Raw genomic sequence first — 18818 nt, 5'->3', positions numbered from 1 at the left:
ACAGACACTGGGTGATATCTGCCAGAGGTTTTTTTTTTTATTAGATTCTGGATTAAAAAGACACCAACTCCAGTCAGGGAGAGCTGTGGCTTCTGTGGGCTGGCCGGTCCCCCTGTGCTGGACATCCTTGGCCATGAGGTCTTGGTGGGCTAGTTCCCGAACCCTGGGTTTACAGGTTCACAGACTTGAGGGGCACACCCCTCCGGAGGAGAGTGGTGGGCACCCCCACTGGGCCGCAGAGGGACCAGCTCTGCTCACGGCAGAACAGCTATCAGCTCTGTTCTGGTCCTGGGTGGGACTCGGCAAAGTCAGGTCCCCTCCCTTGGCCAGGCCGCCACTGCTGTTCACAGCTGAAACAGCCAACACCTGCTGGGAAGCAGTGCTGCTAGCTTGGCTGCTGCCCCTGGGCATGGAGAACGGTGCCTTCTTCCCATCTGGGCTTGGCCAGGGGACATATCTCCCAGCGGTGTCCTGGGGGTGGCCCCAGCCAGCACCAGCTTGGATGTTGGGGGCAGAGGAACCAACCCTACCTCAAAGATGCCCAGGTCCTGAGCAGCAACTGGTCCCTAGCAGAGGCCTTTGACACTGCCCCGTTCCTGACCAAGGAAGATGAAAACTGCCAGGAGACCAGGCACCTGGGTGTTTCTTCCTGCTGAAGCCATCTGGCCAGTGTGCCTGGGTGTCTAGGCCAGCTCATTCAGCTTGTGTGTGCGGGGCCAGCGGCTGGCTCCCCTCTGCCTTCAGCCACTGCATCTTCTGCCTGTGTTGCTGGATGGCATCCTGAACCCGGGCGTCCATCATGGCCTCAGTGAGGACCCCGTCCTCAGAGGCATATGCCATGGCCTGGCGAAGAAAAGAGTCCTGACTCAGGGCACCAGAGGGGCTGCCCGCACAGGGAAAGGGCCAGGCCTGAGGCTCCCAGGTGACTTGGTCAGGGCCCACCAGTCACCAAGAACCACTCAGCCTATAGGCCAGCCCCTTCCTTGCTGCCACTTACCCCCCACCTTGAAGACATGCCCCCACCCCACAGAACCCAAAGCCCTCTTGCGGGCAGGGCAGGCGGGGGCAAAGTCCAGGGTGCTCCCATGGGCCTGTGCTCAGACTCAGGAGGGGCCTGGCCTCTCAGCAGGACACACATGCAGACAGACGTGGCAACGGCACACGCCTTGACTCCCTATGCACTAGAGTGTGCCACACACACGTGTGTGGCTGCCATCCCTCAATTCCGTGGTTCTGCCTGCTCCACTAAGTTTCTCAATGACTTTCTAAAAATAGAAACCCAGAGGACTACTTTCAGGAGGGAGCCCCGCCCCTCAACTGCAGGCCCTGCTCTGTGGATAACCAAGCTCCCCCCAGGTCCAGGGCATGGTCAGCAGAACCGCCACAGGCCTGACACTAAAGGGAAGCAAAGCCCTCTAGGGGTCAAATGGGGAACATGCACAGTCCACCAAGACCTGGCCCTCACAGGCCCCCAACTGTCCACACACGGTGCTTCCAGAACTGTGGGGCTGCTGTGGGCAGCGTTGCATTCCCCATACCCAGGACCCCAGCCTTGGCACGTGGCTCGGGGAACCAGAGTTCTGCTAGTCAGTTCCCAGTGTGGTCCACAGCATTACAGCTGCCAAAGCAGGTCCTCTGGCCAGGCCACATGTCGCCCAGATGACCCAGCATTCCTTCTGCTCCCAGTCACGCAGCCAGTGGCTGACATGTGCCTATCCTGAGGATAGCACTCAAGTGCCCACCAAGCTGGCGGCTCAAGCCAGGCTGACTGTTTCTCTCCAGCTCCCTGAGGAGGTTCAACCACGCAGGACATTGGGAGCAAGCTCCCACCATCTGAAACCACCAGTCACTGTGCTTACCCAGGTAGCCCCAGCCTTGAGTCACGGCTGTCCTCAGCACCTGAGCCAGGCCAAGGAGGGAGGGGCTGCCCCTGCGGCCTCCTGTGAGATACACATGAGAACAGCAGAGGCGGCGGGCTGGGTGGAGGCAGCCAGAGGAGATCCAATGGTGGGAGGAGGTATGCGGTGACATCACCATGGAGAAGCCAGGTGGTCACCATGTAACCAGGGGATCCAGGCCAACATCCCTGTGATGTTGTGTGGACATCTGATGCCCCAATGTGACATGACCAGATGGGTACCTCACCTTTACAGTCTCCTCCACAGTCCCACAATCCCAGTCGAAGACACCAGACAGACCAGAGGAGGGACACTCTATAGCACTCCTCAAACCCTGAGGATCATGCTCAGAACAGCCCACCCAAAGGAGCCTGAGACAGTAGGATGGAATATCATGGACATCTGGGTGGGTTCTGGGTAAGATCAAGCCTAAAGTGGAATTGAGGGATGTGGTGAGACATTCACAGTGTGGTGGGGGCTGTGCTGGCCTTGTGACTTGGAATTATTCAAAAATTTAGAAGTTCGTTACAAAAAAACACACAAAACCTTAAAGGAGAACTAACACTAATGTTGCTCAAACTCTTCCAAAACACTGAAGAGGAAGGAACACTTCCCAACTCATTGTGAGGCCAGCATCACCCTGATACTAAAACCAGACAAAACACCACATGTAAACTATAGGTCCAGATCCTCTGTGAATACTGATGTAAAACCCTCAACAAAATACTAACAAACCAAACTCAGTAGCATACTGACAGGGTTATACATCACAACCAAATGGCATTTATTCCTGGAGTGCAAGGATGGCTCACCTAGGGAAAACTGACCTAGGCAAATAATTAACAAAATGGACAGAAACCACATGAGCATTTCAGTTAATGAGAAAAAAAGTTGGCAAAATCCAATACCCTTTCTTGATGAAAACAATAAACCAGGGGGAATTCCCTGGTGGTCCAGTGGTGAGGACTCCACACTTCCACTGCCAAGGGTCCTGGTATGATCTGTGGTCAGGGGAGAAAAAGATCCTGCAAGCCATGAGGCATGACAAACCAATAATAGACCAGGAATATAAGAAAATGTCTTCATCCTAATAGAGGCCATATAAGAAAAACTCACAGCAAATGTCATCTCAATGGTAAAAGACTGAAAGCTTTTCCACTAAGACTGGGATCAAGGCAAGGATGCCCACTTTCAGCACTTCCGGTCAACACAGCACTAGAAATTATAGACAGATCAATTAGACAAGAAAAAGAAATAAAAGACATCACACTGGAAAGGAAGAAATAAAATTATCTGTCTGTAGATGATGTGATCTTATTACATACGGTAAACCCTAAAGATCCCCCCAAAATTGTTAAAAGTAATAAACTCAACAAAGTTGCTGGACACAGAAGTAACACACAAAACCACTTGTGTCTCTACAGTAACACTAAACTGGAAAAGAAAGTAAGAAAACAGGGGCTTCCCTGATACTCCAGTGGTTAAGAATCTGTTTTGCAATGCAAGGGACAGTGGTTTGATTCCTCGTCCAGGAAGATGCCACATGCCTCAACAACTGAGTCCATGCGCCGCACTACTGAAGCTCATGCAGCGAGAGCCCATTCTCTGCAACAAGAGAAACCACTACGAGAAGCCCGCACCCCACAACTAGAGAGTAGCATGCACAGCAACAAAGACCCAGCACAGCCAAAAATAAATCTTTTTTTTTTTAAAGTTAAAAAAAAAAAATCCATTTATAACAGCATCGAAAAGGATAAAATACTTAGGAATTACCCAAGGAGGTGGGAGGCTTGTACACGGAAAACTAGAAAACGTCACTGTAATCTAGGATACCAGAAGATAGAAAGACGTCTGTGTTCATGCACGGAAGACAATGTTGTAACAACACCAATACTTCCCAAGGCAATCTACAGATTCAGTGCAATCCCTATCAAAATTTCAATGATGATTTTTTGCATAAATTAAAATAAAAAATCCACCCTAAAATTCATACGCAATCTCAAAGGCCCCCAAGTAGCCAAAACAGCCATGAACGTCAGAATTCTCACATTTCCTCATTTTAAAACCTAACGGACAGTGGTACTGGCGCTAAGACAGACACAGGCCAACTGAACAGAACAGAAAGCCCGGACAGAAACCGTCACGTGTACTGTCAGTGACCTCCAACAAGGGGGCCGAGACCATGCACTGGGGAAACGACTGTCTTTCCAACAAATGGTGCTGGGAAAACTCCAAACTATAAAACTGGTAGAAATAAACATAGGGGAGAAGCTTTCAGATATTGGATTTAGCAATGACTTGTCTGTGACACTAAAAACAGGTGACAAAAGAAAAAAATAGAAAAATTCAACTTCATCAAAATTAAAAACTTTTGTGCTTCAAAGGACACTGGTGGCTCTAGTGATAAAGAACCAGCCTGCTAATGCAGGAGACCCAAGAGACACAGACTTGATCCCTGGGTCAGCAAGATCCCTTAGAGGAGGGCATGGCAATCCACTTCAGTATTCATACCTGCAAAATCCCACGGACAGAGCAGTCTGGCGGGCTACAGTCCATAGCATTGCAGAGTCAGATACTACTAAAGCAACTTAGCAGCTGCAGCAGGACACTACCAAGAGAGTACAAAAAGGCAACCCACGGTGGGGGGGGGGGGGGGCGCGGGCAGGGGAATATTTGTAAAACCATGTGTCTGATAAAAGGTTAACATCTAAAATATATAGAAACAAGTGTCCACCTGCAGCCAGAGAGGTGCACGAGGTGTGTCCCGTGCACGAGGTGTGTCCCCTGCACTCCAGGATGTCAGGCTGCCTGACGAGAAAGGAGAATGACACCTGTTACAACACGGATGAACCTCAAGGACACTGTACTCAGTGAGTAAGTCAGTTTTAAGAAGACAATTCCAGTATGATTCCTCACAGGTCCCTGGAACAGTCAAGACTCTCAGAGACAGCAAGTAGGGGAGTGGGGGCTGGGGGCGGGAGGCAGGGGTGGGAGGGAGTGTTTAATGGGGACAGAGCTTCAGTTTGGGAAGATAAGAAAGTCCTGGAGATGATGGTGGGGACAGTTGCACAACAACACCAATGTGCTCAATGCCACTGAGCTGTGCATTTAAAAATGGTGAAGATGATGAATTTTATGTTAAAAAGTTCAGGTTCCCATGATGGGTAACGAACTGTAGGATGGTGAGAAGCAGAGACCTGATTGTTACACCATGGCACAGGGGCGGCAGCTGCCAACAGAGCCCACACGATACCAGAAAGTGGAGAGTAGGTGCCGGGTCCCCAGGCTGCTCAGCCGGAGAGAGTGGGAGGGTGGGCAGGAGTCGCCACAGCCCAGCCCCAAGCACCTGGGGCCACAAGGGGAGAAAACTTGAAAGAGTGATGCTGACATGTCCTGTCCAAGGCGATGGAATCCCCGTGGCATTTTGGGCCCTCACAGATATTGGAAGTGGTAATGAGTACCAGGCACACCCTGTGCACAGCTGACCAGGGACTGGATACCCAGGGAGAGCTCCCTGCAGGCTCCAGCCTCCCGTGCTTGCGCCGGGTCTCCTGACCCTCAGCTCCCCACCTGAGAGTACATGCAGGCCTGTCTCATGGCCTCCTCAATGAACTGGGAAGAGAAGCAGGGAGGGGAGGTGCACCAGGACCCCTGCTGCTGGGACCACCTGTTTGTCCTCCCTCAGGTCACGCTGAAGTGCTAACCCCAGCACGGCTGCCCGTGGAAACGGGCGGGTCAGGTCAGGTGGGGTCACAGAATGGCACCCTGCTCCTGCAGGGCTGTTCGTGAGCAAGTGGCAAGGAGGCTGCTGCGTGGCAGCCAGGAAGTGGGCCCTCACAGCAACAGGAACCCCCTCACTGGCACCCTGAGGCAGGACATCCAGCCTCCAAAACCACGAGGTGACGCTTGTTCAAGCCCTGGCTGTACATTTTGTCCCGGCCGCCTGGGTTGTTGGTCACTTGGCTGGTCACAGAAACAGCCAATCTTGTGAGGCCTGCTTCCTGAGTGAGGCCAGCATGACGAAGAGCCCCTGACTCCCGCAGTGGGGTTTGCCATCTGGGGCTGTTTGTTACAGCACAATCTAGTTCATCCTGACTAACACAGTCGTGTACTCCTCCCCACCACTGTATCTGGACGAGGATGTTCAAATTCAACAGATGTCCCCTAATTTCATAAAAGATGCATTCATGCTCAGCTGACAGTGACCAGGCTGTCATGTGGCCATAGACACAACTCACTCAGCACACTCCACCCAGCAAGGACCACAGAGAAACGTGCTAAATGGCTGCTCCCCTCCCCACACGCAGGGAGCTGCCACCAGGATGCCCCAGAAGAAAGCCTGGTGTCAGGACTGACCAGGGCCACTCTGACCTGTGTGCCCAGAGCCACCGTCCCGCTGCCCCCAGGCCCTCGCGACTCCACAAACCTGTCCTGAAAGCCAGGACACCCACTGCCTTCATGGCCCTGCAGGTCATCCTAAAGGCTGCGGGCTTCTGCAAGGAGCCAGGAAGGAAACCCCCTATCAGGTCAGTCTTGTCCTGTGCCCACAGACAGCTCCTGGGACGCGCCATGCCCTCCCAGGCTGTAGCCCCAGACTCTGCACCGTGTGCCATCACCTGTGCCGACTGTCCTGAGCCCTGGCTGGAGACAAAGCCCAGTGGTTCCCGGGACAGCGCACATGTTGGCCACAGGACATGCCACTGATCTAGAGGGCCCCATTTGACCTGGACCAGAACGACAACAGGGAGGCCAGAAAATGTGAAGCTGCAGAGGGCCCTGGCTCATTCCCCACCTTGGAGGGGCCCCAGGACGGTGATGGCAGGGAAGTAGGACGTCATGTCACATCTGTCCAGAAACCCTTCAGAAACGCCCCAGCGGGGGCTCAGGAACCAGCCCAACCACCTTCCAACCACTCCGAGGGTCCCTGGCTCGGCTGGGCTCTGCCCTGCAGGGTTATGTCTCGGCTCACCTGCCACGCCACGGCGAGCTGAGAGATCTCCCGGCCTGACATGCCCTCCGTCAGCTGTGCAATCTCCGAGCACTTCTTTCCGTAGTCAAACTGGGCCAGCTTCAAGCGCCTGTGAGGAGTTCCCGAGTGATGCCTGGGCGCCCACAAGACCCGCGAGCGACCAGAGGCCCGTGAGGGCCTGGCTCCTATTAATAGAGGCCAGGGCGGAGCCTGCGCTGGGAAACCCCAGGGAGGAGTGTCCGAGCCCCTTGCTGTAATAAGCCACACCCTGACCAATGTCCACAGGTGTGACCCTTCCACCTCCTCCCCTGCTGGCATGTCCCTTCCCTGGGAAGCCCAAGATGGGGCCCCGGCGGGGGCCGTGTAAGGATGGTGGGGGAACAGGCTGTGCTCAGGGGCAGCCAAGGGGTTGCTCAGGACATGCAGGAATGGGCAGTGGGGGTCCCAGCCTGCTCCGAGCCCCACCACCGGCCAGGGGGCTGGGGGCCATGTGCCCTCCCCCTGGACCCCCCCCAGCACACAGACAGCAGCTGACACTCCTGAGCCCTCTGCATGCAGATCTCGCCCCACCGGGCTTGGCTGAAAGCCCGAGAGAGACTGCTCAAACTCTTGTGAAAAGCCTCAGCTCCTCAGGTTGCGTACAGTACCCGGGCTGCTGCTGGGCCAGGATGTGCCTTCAGGAGCTTAAGGGGACTGGGATCAGCTGGGGTAAAAGGGGAAAGAGGCCCAGGAAAGAGAGCTTGGGCGGGGGCGGGTGGCAGAGGACTGGCAAAGTCTGCCTGAGCACAGAAGATGGCTCAGATGTGCCAGGTGGATCCAGGTCAGTGGGGCTGAGATCCGGTCCCCGGGGAGGGTTACAAATAGAGCAGGCTTATCTGGAGCACTCCTGAAAGCACAGCTGTGGGGGGCGGGGGGATCCTGGACGAGCAAGGAGGGTTACCCCAGCCAGTGGGCCCCGTTGTGTGCAGTGAGGGGCCCAGAGCAAGGCTCAAAGAGTCCAGAAGTGGGCTGCCATGGCCCCTCACTACCAGGACCCAAGTGTGGCCTTGATCTGAGGAGTCTGAAGGCAGGATGGAGGCAGGGAATCAATGAGTGGATAGGCTAGGAGGGCAGGGCCTCCAATAATGGGTGGTTACGACCCTGTGGTGAAACCCCAGGGGCAGGGTTAGGGTAAGTGCCCATGTGGGCACTGCGGGGAGGGACCAACATGACAGGCAGGGGGTGCCATGGTGGCAGGACACTTACTGCTTTCCTTCTGTAGCTGGTTTAAGAACATACTTGTCAAAATACATTCTCACCAGGCGCTCCCGCTCCTCCCGCTGCGGTAGCTCAAAGCTGACCATCTCATCGATGCGGTCGTTGATGGCCCAGTCAAACTGCTCGGGCTGGTTGCTGGCCAGGACCAGCATGAACCTGCAGCCAACACACGGCAAGAGAGCGGGCTGATGTCCAGCAGGGTCTACTGGGCAGCTTCTCAGCCCACAAAACTGGGGAGACTGGCATCACCCTCTACCACCTGCCCTCCCTGTCTTGCCCCAATTTCCCACTTCTCTTGACTGATGGCCCAGCCTGGGGGGAGGGCCGTGAAACCTCCATGTGCAGGAAGGGCAGGGACCCAGGGACCTAGGATGGAGACAGACCCCTGCCCCTCCCCAGTCAAGTGCAGGGTCTCAAGGCCTGGCGCTCAGCCCAGCAGAGGCACAACCCAGGAGGAAGTCAACACGCCTCCCAGCGGCCAGACTGGGCTCTCCATGGGCAATAGCTGCAGCAGGCAGGGGGCTGGAGGGGTCCTGCCCACGCAGAGCACAAGATTAGGGGCCCAGAAGGGCCAGCCCGACCCAGGGTCACCTGACGGTGTGGTGGCCCGACAATGCATCTCGGGGGCGGTCAGAAGTGCCAAGGGCAGTGGCCTGTGGACGAGCATGTGCCACTGGGCTCAGCCTCAGCCTACAGCATGTCTCAGGGGTGCCCACAAATGTTCCCTAGTGCCCAAATGGCCATCCTACTGCATGGAGGGAGGACACAGGAGGCTGTCTGGTCGTGTGGGCTGGCTACCCCACAGCAGCCACATGAGCCGAGGCAGGGCTGCTGGCTACCCTTTCTCACTTGCTGCTGTGCTGGCCCGTGCGGTGCAGGAAGGCATTCAGGGTGGCCCTGAGGTCTTCACTGATCTTTTCCTGTACAGAGAAGGGTCAAGCTGTAAGCAGCCATGCAAACAGTCAGGATCCCTCATCCAGGAGAGAAACATGGCAAGACCTTCACAAATCTAAGCTCAAAGGCTGAATGAAGCTTAGCTTTGAAAAGATGCTAAACTTCCACTTTTCAAATGAATCGTATGAACAAAGTGTGACTGTGGAGCAGACTCCCAACAACCTTCCCATAAGTGTAGATGAGGCCCAGGCCACCTACCCACCCACTCCCCAGCAGCCAACCCAGCTCAGGACAGATGGGGCCTCTAGACACTTACAGTCGCTCGCTTCCTGAGAAAGGCATCCGCTTCATCCACAAACAGCAGGAGGCTGCGAGGGCAGGGCCATGTAAGGGCAGGCAGGGCACAGCCCAGCGGAAACCCCTCACTTAGCACTGTCCCCAGTGGCCTCTGGGATCCAGAGCCTGGCTACAGACGGGACGTGTCCAGTGCCGGTGTTGGGGAAAGTAACTAAAAAGGGGCTGGTGAGCCCTCATCTTAAACACTGATAAGTCACCGACACCGAGAGGCCCTCGGACGTCAGGGACAGGCTGTGGGGAAGGCACCGACCCCTTTCCCAGCAGGAGCCCCGGCTCACCCTCGCCGGCTGGTGCTGGCCCAGTCGAAGACCTTGTGCATGGCCGTCACGCCGTCCCGCCCCATGGGGGCCACATCCCCGCCCGTCATGATGGCGTAGTCCATACCGGAGTGCAGCGCCAGTTTCTGGGCGTTTGGGGAAGGGGCTTTAAGGGCTGCTCCACCTACCCTCCACCCCACCTCTCCTGGCCACCAGGGCCGGACCACGTGTGTGGAGACACCTGGCCTGCAGAGCTGGACAGGGACATGTGTCCCAGGCAGGTGAGACGCCACCACCCTCAGTCCCACCTGTGCCCTCACCTTGGCAAACAGCGTTTTGCCAGTCCCGGGTGGCCCGTACATCAGGACATTTCGGTACAGACTTCTGTTCTTCTTGGTGTTCCTTGTGGCAATGGCGATGTCCCGCACGCGAGCCTCCAGGCTGGGCTGCCAGGGGACACAGCGGTTTGGGGGCGCTCTGCTGTCCAGTCCATCCCTCCTGAGGGCCTGGGCTGGTGCAAGAGGCCGCTCTCCCTGGCTGGACTCAGCCAGCAAACCGACTCCTGGGAGGTTGGGCAGCCCCACTTACGCTGAGGACGACGCCCTCCAACGCATCCTGAGGTTTACTGAGGAGGCGCCTGCTGACCTGCGGGGTGGGGAGAGGGTAGGGAGGGTCAACAGTGGAGCCCATGGCGCGGTCACACCAGAACGCAAGCGAGCAGCTTTCTTGGACAAGGCTGGCAGGGGAGACTGTCCACAACGCTGACCTCGAGTGCTGACCTCACAGTACAGCCCAGAAAATGCAGGGGAAGCCTGGCTCCCCTCGAGGGGAGTCGACCCCAGGCTGACTCCAACACCTTCTCTTCCGGGAGGACGGCTTGCTGCAGCCCCAGGAGTTTATAAACAAGCAGGGGGGGTGGTCCACCCAGGGGGATGGCCACCCCGACAGACCCCCAAAAGGACTGAGTGGACCAGAGTGAGAGTCCCCAGGTGCTGACATCACAGGGCCCAAAGGGCAGCATCAAGGAGGCAATGCAAGTCAGCACACAGGAGGAGGGTGGCATCTGGGCAGAAGAGGAGGAAGGGGCCATTGGGTCTGTGCCCCCCAAGACCTGTGGTTACCTGTATGGGGTGCCTCAGCGCCTCCAGCACTGTGATGCGAGACGTCTCCCGCACCAGGGACGGCTTCCCCAGCCGGGACTCAAAGTACCGCCCTGCGACGGACGTGGCGTTCTTGGCGGAATAGATCCCAACAGCCAGCAGTGTCAGCCCAGCCACCTAGAGTGGGCAGAGGAGGCAGGTGGTTCACCCCATCCCCTGGCTCCCCCACTGTGGAGTCTTGCCAGGCCCACCAGCACCAGTGCACCAAAGGGCTGGCACCAGGGAGATGAAACGGGCATCTGGCATCCCCAACGCCCTCCCCCCAGCCCCACCAAGGTTGACGCTGAGTCGTTTGAAGTGTCCCAAACCCAAAGGCCAAGTCACTTGTGCCTTTCTGGTAGGGGAGGGGTGAGCACTCAGCACAGGCACCAACCCCCAATGGCTTGCAGAGCCCCTGACATGTTAGAGTACCACAGGGAAGAAGGCAAAGGCGCTTACCGTGGCTGTCACTTTGTCCCAGTCTGTCACAAAGGCACGGAACCCTTCACCAAACAGGGTGCCTGCTGTCCTGCAGGGGAGCAGTAGCATGACCCGGAAGGCATCAGGCCATGTGCCGCGTGGATGGAGGCCCCCAGGTCAGCCCCAAGGGGCACTGTGAAGGACCAGTCAGGGGAGGTGTGGGGCACCCACGTAGGAAAGGGGCCAGCAGAAGCCTGCCAGGCGGGGCCTCACCTGATGGACTCCAGGATGGTCTGGCGGTGCTCAGCGGCCTTCAGGCGGATTTGCTCGCGGATGATATCGGCGTTCTCGCGCTCAGCCTTGGCCCGGGCGCGCGCCTCAGCCTCCACCCGCAGCATCTCATTCTTGTGCCGCAACTCCATCTCCCGCTCCACGGTGGCTGCCCGGGGAAGGGGCAGGGGTGGTGCTCAGCCCATGGCCCCCAACCCAGGGCTGCTATATAGGACAAGCGAGCCAGGGCGCCCTCCACCCCCAGGGTCTCAGCAGGCCCACCCCTGATGCTGCTTGGGGAGTGAAGGGCCTAAAGCAAGGGTGTGACCAGTGGCCGTGAGCTTCCAAGTCAGGGCCCTACCTCGCCGCAGGGCCTCCTGCTTCTGCACAGATTCCTCTTGCTTCCGTAAGTTCTCCTCATTGAGAAGTTGCTGAGAAGGAGCCATAAGGGGAAGGGAAGGGCTTCAAGATTAGGAAACAGGCAATATCACACCAACAGGTTAGCTGCTCTGGCCTTGGAGACGTCCCCACCGCTCCTAGGGCTCCAACCTCCTGGGGACGGTCAGTCACCCTGGGGCCTGCAGGCTGCACAGTCTAAGGCAGGAAGGAACCTTGGTCCCCCACTCAGCTCAGCCTCGGGGTGGCCCTGACCCACGGCTGTCCTCATGAAATGGGCCTTTTGCCGAACTGAATTTAGAAGTTAAAATGCCAACAGGCTCGGTGTTTGAATGCCCCCTACAAACTCACTCATCAGTCAAGTCCCACTTGGGAGACCCTCAGGGCAGCTCGGTTGGAACCCTCCCTCTCCGCCCCTCAACCCAGAGCTTGCTGACAAGAGGATCCCAGACTCTGGCCCCCATGCACCCTCGGGGAAGGTGAGCGGCCAGGCAGTGCTCACCTGCTGCTTTAGCTGGTCCTCGTAGCGCTGCCGGGCCAGCTTGTCCTGGTACTGGGCCCTCTAGGAAGGGAGAGGGCGGTGTGAACACAGCCCAGCCTCAGGAACTAAGGTCTAGGCTGGGCCCCCGCAGGCACAGTCCCTGATGAGCACCCCTCCCCAGCCACGCTCTCTTACGGCCTGGTGCTGCCGCGTCTCCTCACTCAGGGTCTTCCTCCGCTCCTCAGCCTGCATTCGGATCTGATCGCCCTTCAGCTGCTCTACTGCGGCCTCGTACTCCTGCAGGACACACCAGCTGCTGTGAGCCAGGGCCTGGTCAGGCCTCCTGCCCCCTCTTCCCCCTCTGAGGGGGCTCCGAAGGGGCTGGACAGCGATGTAGCCTGTTCCGCACCCCCACAGGCCTGTGAGTGCTCAGCTGCAACCACACCAAGGCCCGGGAGGACCCAGACCCATAGGCAAAGAGAAGCCAGGAGATGGACTGGGCCAATGCCAAAGTAGCCAGAGAGTCTCCTGGGGTGCCTGTCCCCCCTCAACCCCAAGCCCCCACATGTACTTATGCCAGCTGCTCACTTCCTGATTCGCTCTACAACAACCCAGGTGGAGCACAGAGCAGGGCTTGCCTATGAGAAACCAGACACCTCATCCACACCTGCCTTCCAGAAGGTTCTGTGCAGAACTCAGGCCACACACCTGTGCTGATGCCCATTTCCCTTGAACCTGAGGAGGTGCCTGTGCACCCACCCTGCACCCACCGCCTGCCTGTGTTCTCTCACCCTTCCCCAGCACCCACCCTCACCGATCACCCCGTCCTCTCCACCCTCCAACCCCTAGCACCCATCTTGCACCTATTGCCTGTGTCCTCTCTGGGCCCCTCCCCACCCCCAGCATCCACTGCCTGTGTCCTTTCTAGCCGGGTCCTCTCCGCAGCCCCGCAGCGCCCACCTTTACCCACCTTGAGCTTGGCTTGATGCTCCAGTTGAAGTGTTTGCTCCTGCATCTGAGCCAGACTCAGCGCCTCCTTGGCGTGTCCTGGGGGAAGGGATGTGCAGGCATCAGGACACCAGGCAAGCATTCACGTGGGCTAGGGGTGCTCAAGGACACCACAGCCGCAACCTGAAAGCACGCTTGGCCACACTGGTTCCTGGTCAGATCTGCTCAGACAGCCCCCGCTAAAAAGAACACTGCCCCATCTTGCCACTTTTGTCTGTTCCACCCCCAACAGAAAACCCACATGTGGGGTCTGCCTCCAGGGGACTGTCACACCCCAGAGGGCTCCAGCAGAGAGGCTGTCCACCGCTTGTCCACTGACAGCAGGAGAGTCAAGCCTGTGGTTATACTGTCTATTTTTCAAGTGCGAATGTTTCTCTTCAGGCTTTGATACCTGTTACTGTTCTACAACTGAGCACAGGCAGGTGAGAATCTGAGTAAGAAGCAAAGGAGGATTAAACCAGAAAGAGGGCAATGCTTGCAGGCTGACGGCTCTTCACAGGCCGCCTGTTAGAAACATGTGTGTAATTAACATCTTCCAGGTGTGTTCTTTTCATAAGGGGACACATGTGGAAATATGTGGCAATACATGGATGTTCTAGAACGGACCCCAGCACTCTCCTTGCTAAAAAACCCTCACGTGGGGCCTAAGAGACCCCTGATGACACAGCTCTGTGTCATCACTATAAAGTCCACGCTTTACCACAAAAACCTTCTAACGCATAAAAGCACAGAGAGAAGCTGGGGAGCCCATGAGCCCACCTCTCTGATGCCACCACATTCCCAGGTTGCTGACCACATGTCCACCCTTCTGTCCCCCGCCATCTGTCTTATTTTTTGAGGCCTTCAAGGTAGGCTGCAGATCCCAGGACCTGTCACCCCCAAGTTGCAGCCCACACGCCACTGACTAGAACATAACCCCTGGGGCTGCCGGCTCCCAGCATGCCCCACATTAGACGCGAGGCGGGTGGCAGCTCTGGGGCTCAGCTGTCAGCTGAGGCACTCGGTCTGGCTTCAGAGCTTGCGGAGGACCTGCAGCTGGCCTGCTGACTCAAGCTGTGACCTATGGCATCCAGGCTGACCACTCTGAGCACGAGCACCTCACCTGCAAGCAGAGCAGGCGCTCCCTCCCCCGACTCGTGGAGTGAAATGGCTGGATTTGAATTTGGCAATAAGGAGTTCATGATCTGAAAGCAGGTAAACTGCTTAGTGCAGGGCCTGGCACCCAGGAGCCCTGCTAAATCACAAGCTTTGGGCTCAGTGCTGAGAATGACAACTGTCACCTCACATCGTCCCGCACCAGGAGATGGGCCCAGCGTTAACTGCACCCACCACAGGCAAGTTACTCTTCCCAGAACCCTATAAACATGTGGAGCACACAGCTTAAGGCTAAATGGGCTGCTCTGGCATCCAAGGAGGACTGATGAGCCCTGGGGAACCAGCAGCATCAGGCTAGGCCCCAAGGGACACAGGCAGTGGCTAGGCTGTGAGGGGCAGCTGAGGGTATCTCTGGTTCGCATGGGAGAGCAATGAGTGAACAAGAGTGGACACAGGCCAACCAGGGCAGGCCTCCAGCTGGGAACTGGAAGCATCTCCAGAAGACAGGCCTGGGGAGGGGCTGAGGGGCCTGATGCACCCTGGGGAGGAGGGTTTGGGGACAGAGGGGACAGGCAGCTCAGGGTGACACCCCTCCCACTGACCAGCAGAGAAGCCAGGAAGGATGGCATGAACAAAAGTGAAGTAGAGTTCACACCTGGGACAGCATCACGAGACACAGAGATGGATGAGGAGACAATGCCTCTAGGTGGTAGCAGGCAGAGGCTCTGCAGGAGATGCTGACTGTGGGGGCATGGGAGAGCAGAGGCCAAGACCCTGCGGACCCAGGTGGAGAATGTTCTGGGGCAGCCAGTGCAGGAGACCTGGGAGCAGCTCACAGGCATGAGCAGACAGAAGTCGGGGAGTTCCCTTGGCTGCTACCCTGAGGCACACCACAGGCTATTCACACTGCCCTGTACAACTGTGTGAGTGTGAGGGGCCAAGAGTCAGGCTTCAGATTCCCAAGGGAGGAAAACAGTAAAATTCCAGGACAGGGAATGGATGAAGCCCGCTCACCACATGCGCACACGCACACACACCCCTAAGAAATGAGGGTGAACCCCCCACTCCCCCCACACACACCTAATAAATGAGGTGAACTCCCCCCCCAACACAAACCAAAGAAATGAGGGTGAACTTCCTCCCACCTCCCACCACACATGAACCTAAGAAATTAGGTCTCATGTCAAAAAAGTCTATGATCACTGAGGTGTCTTGAGAAGGGAGATGGGTTTGAGTGTCCTAAGCTTTAAGGAAAATGCATCAGGTTTTCACTTATTGTTGGAGAAGGTTAGCATTCAGATAGGTGAGGTCTGTAAGCAACAAACAAGGCCAGCCCAGGGCAGCAGATGATCTTCTTGGCTCCCACCCTCAAGGCATCAGACCTTGACTACTCTCAAGCCCCTCAGCAAGCCTGTCTTCTATTATCTTGCAAACTTAATGCATCTATTACACTCAACACCCACTCAGAGGTAGGGAGTGTTCCAGGTAGGTCTAAGGAAACAGGCTGCCCTGGGCCCAGGCCTAAATCTCCACAGTGTTCCTCCCAGGATTGGAGAACCAAGCAGGCTGGAGTGTTCTTGTGGCCCCCGTGGAAGGGCAGAGACTAAGCCACAAAGTGCCAGTCCACCCCTGGATAGGAAGACTCTGCTCACCTCTGCTTACAAGGCTGCAGCATAGGGTGGTAAGAAAACAGCACCTCTGCTTAAAAGTTTGAAAGTCGCTGTATTCTTTCAACTAACATCTATTCAGCATGTGCTATATTCCAGACTTTTGAGACGTCATCAAATCCACAGGAGAAAAGAAGGTTGGGAGAAAATACATAGGCTTAGTAAAGGCACACTCAAGGGCTGATGCCTTGAGGGTGGGAGCCAAGAAGGTCATCTGCTGCCCTGGGCCGGCCTTATTTGTTGCTTACAGACCTCACCTATTTGAATGCTAACCTTCTTCAACAATAAATGAAAACCTGATGCATTTTCCTTAAAGCTTAGGACACTCAAACCCATCTTCCTTCTCAAATGGAAAACACAGCAACTAGCACAGACGGATCCCCAACCTGGCCTGCCTTGGCCGTCCCACGTGGAGGCGGAAAGCAGCAGTAACCCAGGGTAAGTAAGACCAGAGTGCAGTCCCGCCACCTGCTGCCTGTACCCTCTGAATCCCCTCGGCACCGGTTTCCCCACGTGAAGAATGCGTGGCAGCTGGGAAGATGCCAGAAGGTCAGGGGATCCCGAACTTCCCCTGCACGCAGGGTGGCTCCGGCGGGCTTATCGCTTCAGGCTGGTTTCCTTCCCCGACCACCACTTGCTGCTCGATCGCTCAGACCACTCACCACTTGCCCGCGAGCGCCCCGCCCGGTCGCCCTGCCCGCGCCCACCCGCCGCACTCACGCGAGTGCTCCAGCTCTCGCGCCGCCTTGGCCGCGCGCTCCAGGCCCGTCGGGTCGAAGTTGCTCCATTTGTCCTTGGGCCCCGGCCGGTCCCCCGCGCCGCGGTCTCCGCTGCCTTCGCCCCCGGGCTGTACGGGCGGCAGGGGCAGAGGTGGCCCCGTGCCTTCGCCCTTGGAACCCTTGATGCCGAAGAGCCACGACATGGTCCACAAGCGCCGCCGCCGCGGGGACTTGCAGCCGAATGGACTCGCGGGGCTCACAGCGGGCTCCACGCGCCGCGAGCCGGCGGCAAAGACTGCGCAGGCGCAACAGCGGCCCTTCCTCCCTGGCAATGGATGCGTGTGAGGGCCCCGTGCCCCATGCGGCCCTCGGATTGGCTACGAGGGTCGTGACATCATGGTGTCTCCACCGCGATTGTAGAAGCAGGCACAGAGGGCAGGCCGTCGGAGGGGCGGGGCGAGATACCAGGTGACAGGGGCCGATCAGGGACAAAATTGAGGAGCTGGGCGAGTGCGCCCCCTTGAATACGTCAGTGTGGCAATGACGCTGGCCCGGTTGCTACGGGCGTCCAGAGTTCCGGCTACGGGGGCAGCAGAGATGCAGGTGCTGGAGCAGAAGGCTCTTGTCCGGTCCCGACCGAGGGAGCGGCCGCGGGAGCAAGAGTCCTCCACAGGTGCTCGGTCAGCGGGGGAGGAACCGGGCGGCGGGAGATGGGTCGCGGGACCGGGGCAGAAAGCAGGTGCCGGCGCCCCTGGCTGAGCGGCCCCCTAGAATGGCAGAGAGCGGGTTGGGCGTGTCCAACGCAGAGCGGACATGGGCCCCGGGCCCATGGGCCGGGCGGCGCGGGAAGTGCCTGGGCCCGGTGCTTGGTGGGTCTCGGTGTTGAAATGATGGAAGGACGGAAGCGCGGCCCTGGCTCATCTCCAGCAACCGTCAGTAGGATGATGGGCTCTCCCAAACCTCCTCTTCAGCGTCTCAGCGCAGTGGCTCTCAACAGAGGGGACGTACATGCGTGGGTGTGTTCGTGCTCAGTCCTGTCCGACTCTGCGACCCCATGGACTGTGTAGCCTTCCAGGCTCCTTTGTCCATGGCATTTTCCAGGCAAGAATACTGGAGTGGGTTGCCGTTTCCTTCTCCAGAGGGAATCTTCCCAACCCAGGGATGGAACCCAATCCGACACCTCCTGCATTGGCAGGCGGATTTTTTAATCCCTGACCCACGTGGAAAGTCCCAAGTGAGGGGACTGAGCTCTCTAACTCCAGAAGTAAGGGGCGGCAGAGGTCCCGAAGCACCACAGAGGGCGCCTTCGTGGGACGAGAGCTCCTCGGGGGCCCAAGGGTCCTGGCTCTGGTTACCGACTGGTGAGACTTCTGGGGAACTCCAAAAGCCAGGTTTCTGCTTCAGGGACCAAGGTGCAGGCCACATGCCTGGGACAGATGGAGACAAGGATGGACACAGGGCAGCGCCTAAAGTTAGCAAAGTTTGCTTCTTGGGCCAGTGTCCAAGTTGCCCCTGTGTTCTTTCCTTGATGGAATTTGTAGAGTTCCCACAATCATATGGACTTTCTCCACTAGTTTGAAAACAGTTTTAAGCCTCAGTAAAAATTGGGGGAAAAATTCTTAGATAATTCTGCCAGGGTTTTGTTGTTTGTTGTTTCCCCAAATGAGAAAAACCAGCCAGAAAATATACATCCAGTAGCACTCCTGGCAGGCTGCGCTGAATAAAGAGGAAATGGGGAAGGGAATTGAAGTCCATGTCCACAGGAAACTGTTTAGTTCCATCCAAAGGCCAGCAGTTGGCAAGCTTGTGTACTTTTATGGGGCTTCCCAAGTGGTGCTAGTGGTAAAGAACCCGCCTACCAAAGCAGGAGACTTAAGAACCCAGGTTCCATCCCTGGGTCAGGAAGATCCCCTGGAGGAGGGCACGGCAATCCACTCCAGTATCCTTGCCTGGAGAATCCCATGGACAGAGGAGCCTGGCGGGTTACAGTC

The 18818-nt window shown here is 57.2% G+C and overlaps 1 protein-coding gene across 1 annotated transcript; it reads right to left on the bottom strand.

The window, feature by feature from the left end:
* Positions 1-12: 12 nt before the first annotated feature.
* ATAD3A (ATPase family AAA domain containing 3A) lies at positions 13-17879 on the bottom strand. Its single transcript, XM_043485383.1, has 16 exons — positions 16829-17879; positions 13309-13385; positions 12534-12635; positions 12360-12419; positions 11823-11892; positions 11465-11630; positions 11231-11300; positions 10754-10909; positions 10221-10277; positions 9953-10078; positions 9654-9778; positions 9335-9386; positions 8974-9044; positions 8113-8280; positions 6868-6976; positions 13-843 (listed from the first exon to the last, which is right to left on the bottom strand). Exons 1-16 carry the CDS (start codon positions 17028-17030, stop codon positions 694-696), a joined length of 1761 nt encoding a protein of 586 aa, XP_043341318.1. The 5' UTR covers positions 17031-17879; the 3' UTR covers positions 13-693.
* Between the last annotated feature and the right edge of the window lie 939 nt (positions 17880-18818).

Source organism: Cervus canadensis, chromosome 13 (genome assembly GCF_019320065.1).
Source record: "Cervus canadensis isolate Bull #8, Minnesota chromosome 13, ASM1932006v1, whole genome shotgun sequence".
Classification (NCBI taxonomy): Eukaryota; Metazoa; Chordata; class Mammalia; order Artiodactyla; family Cervidae; genus Cervus; species Cervus canadensis.
Note: the sequence above shows the minus strand (reverse complement) of the source record. Positions and strands in the feature narration are given on the sequence as shown.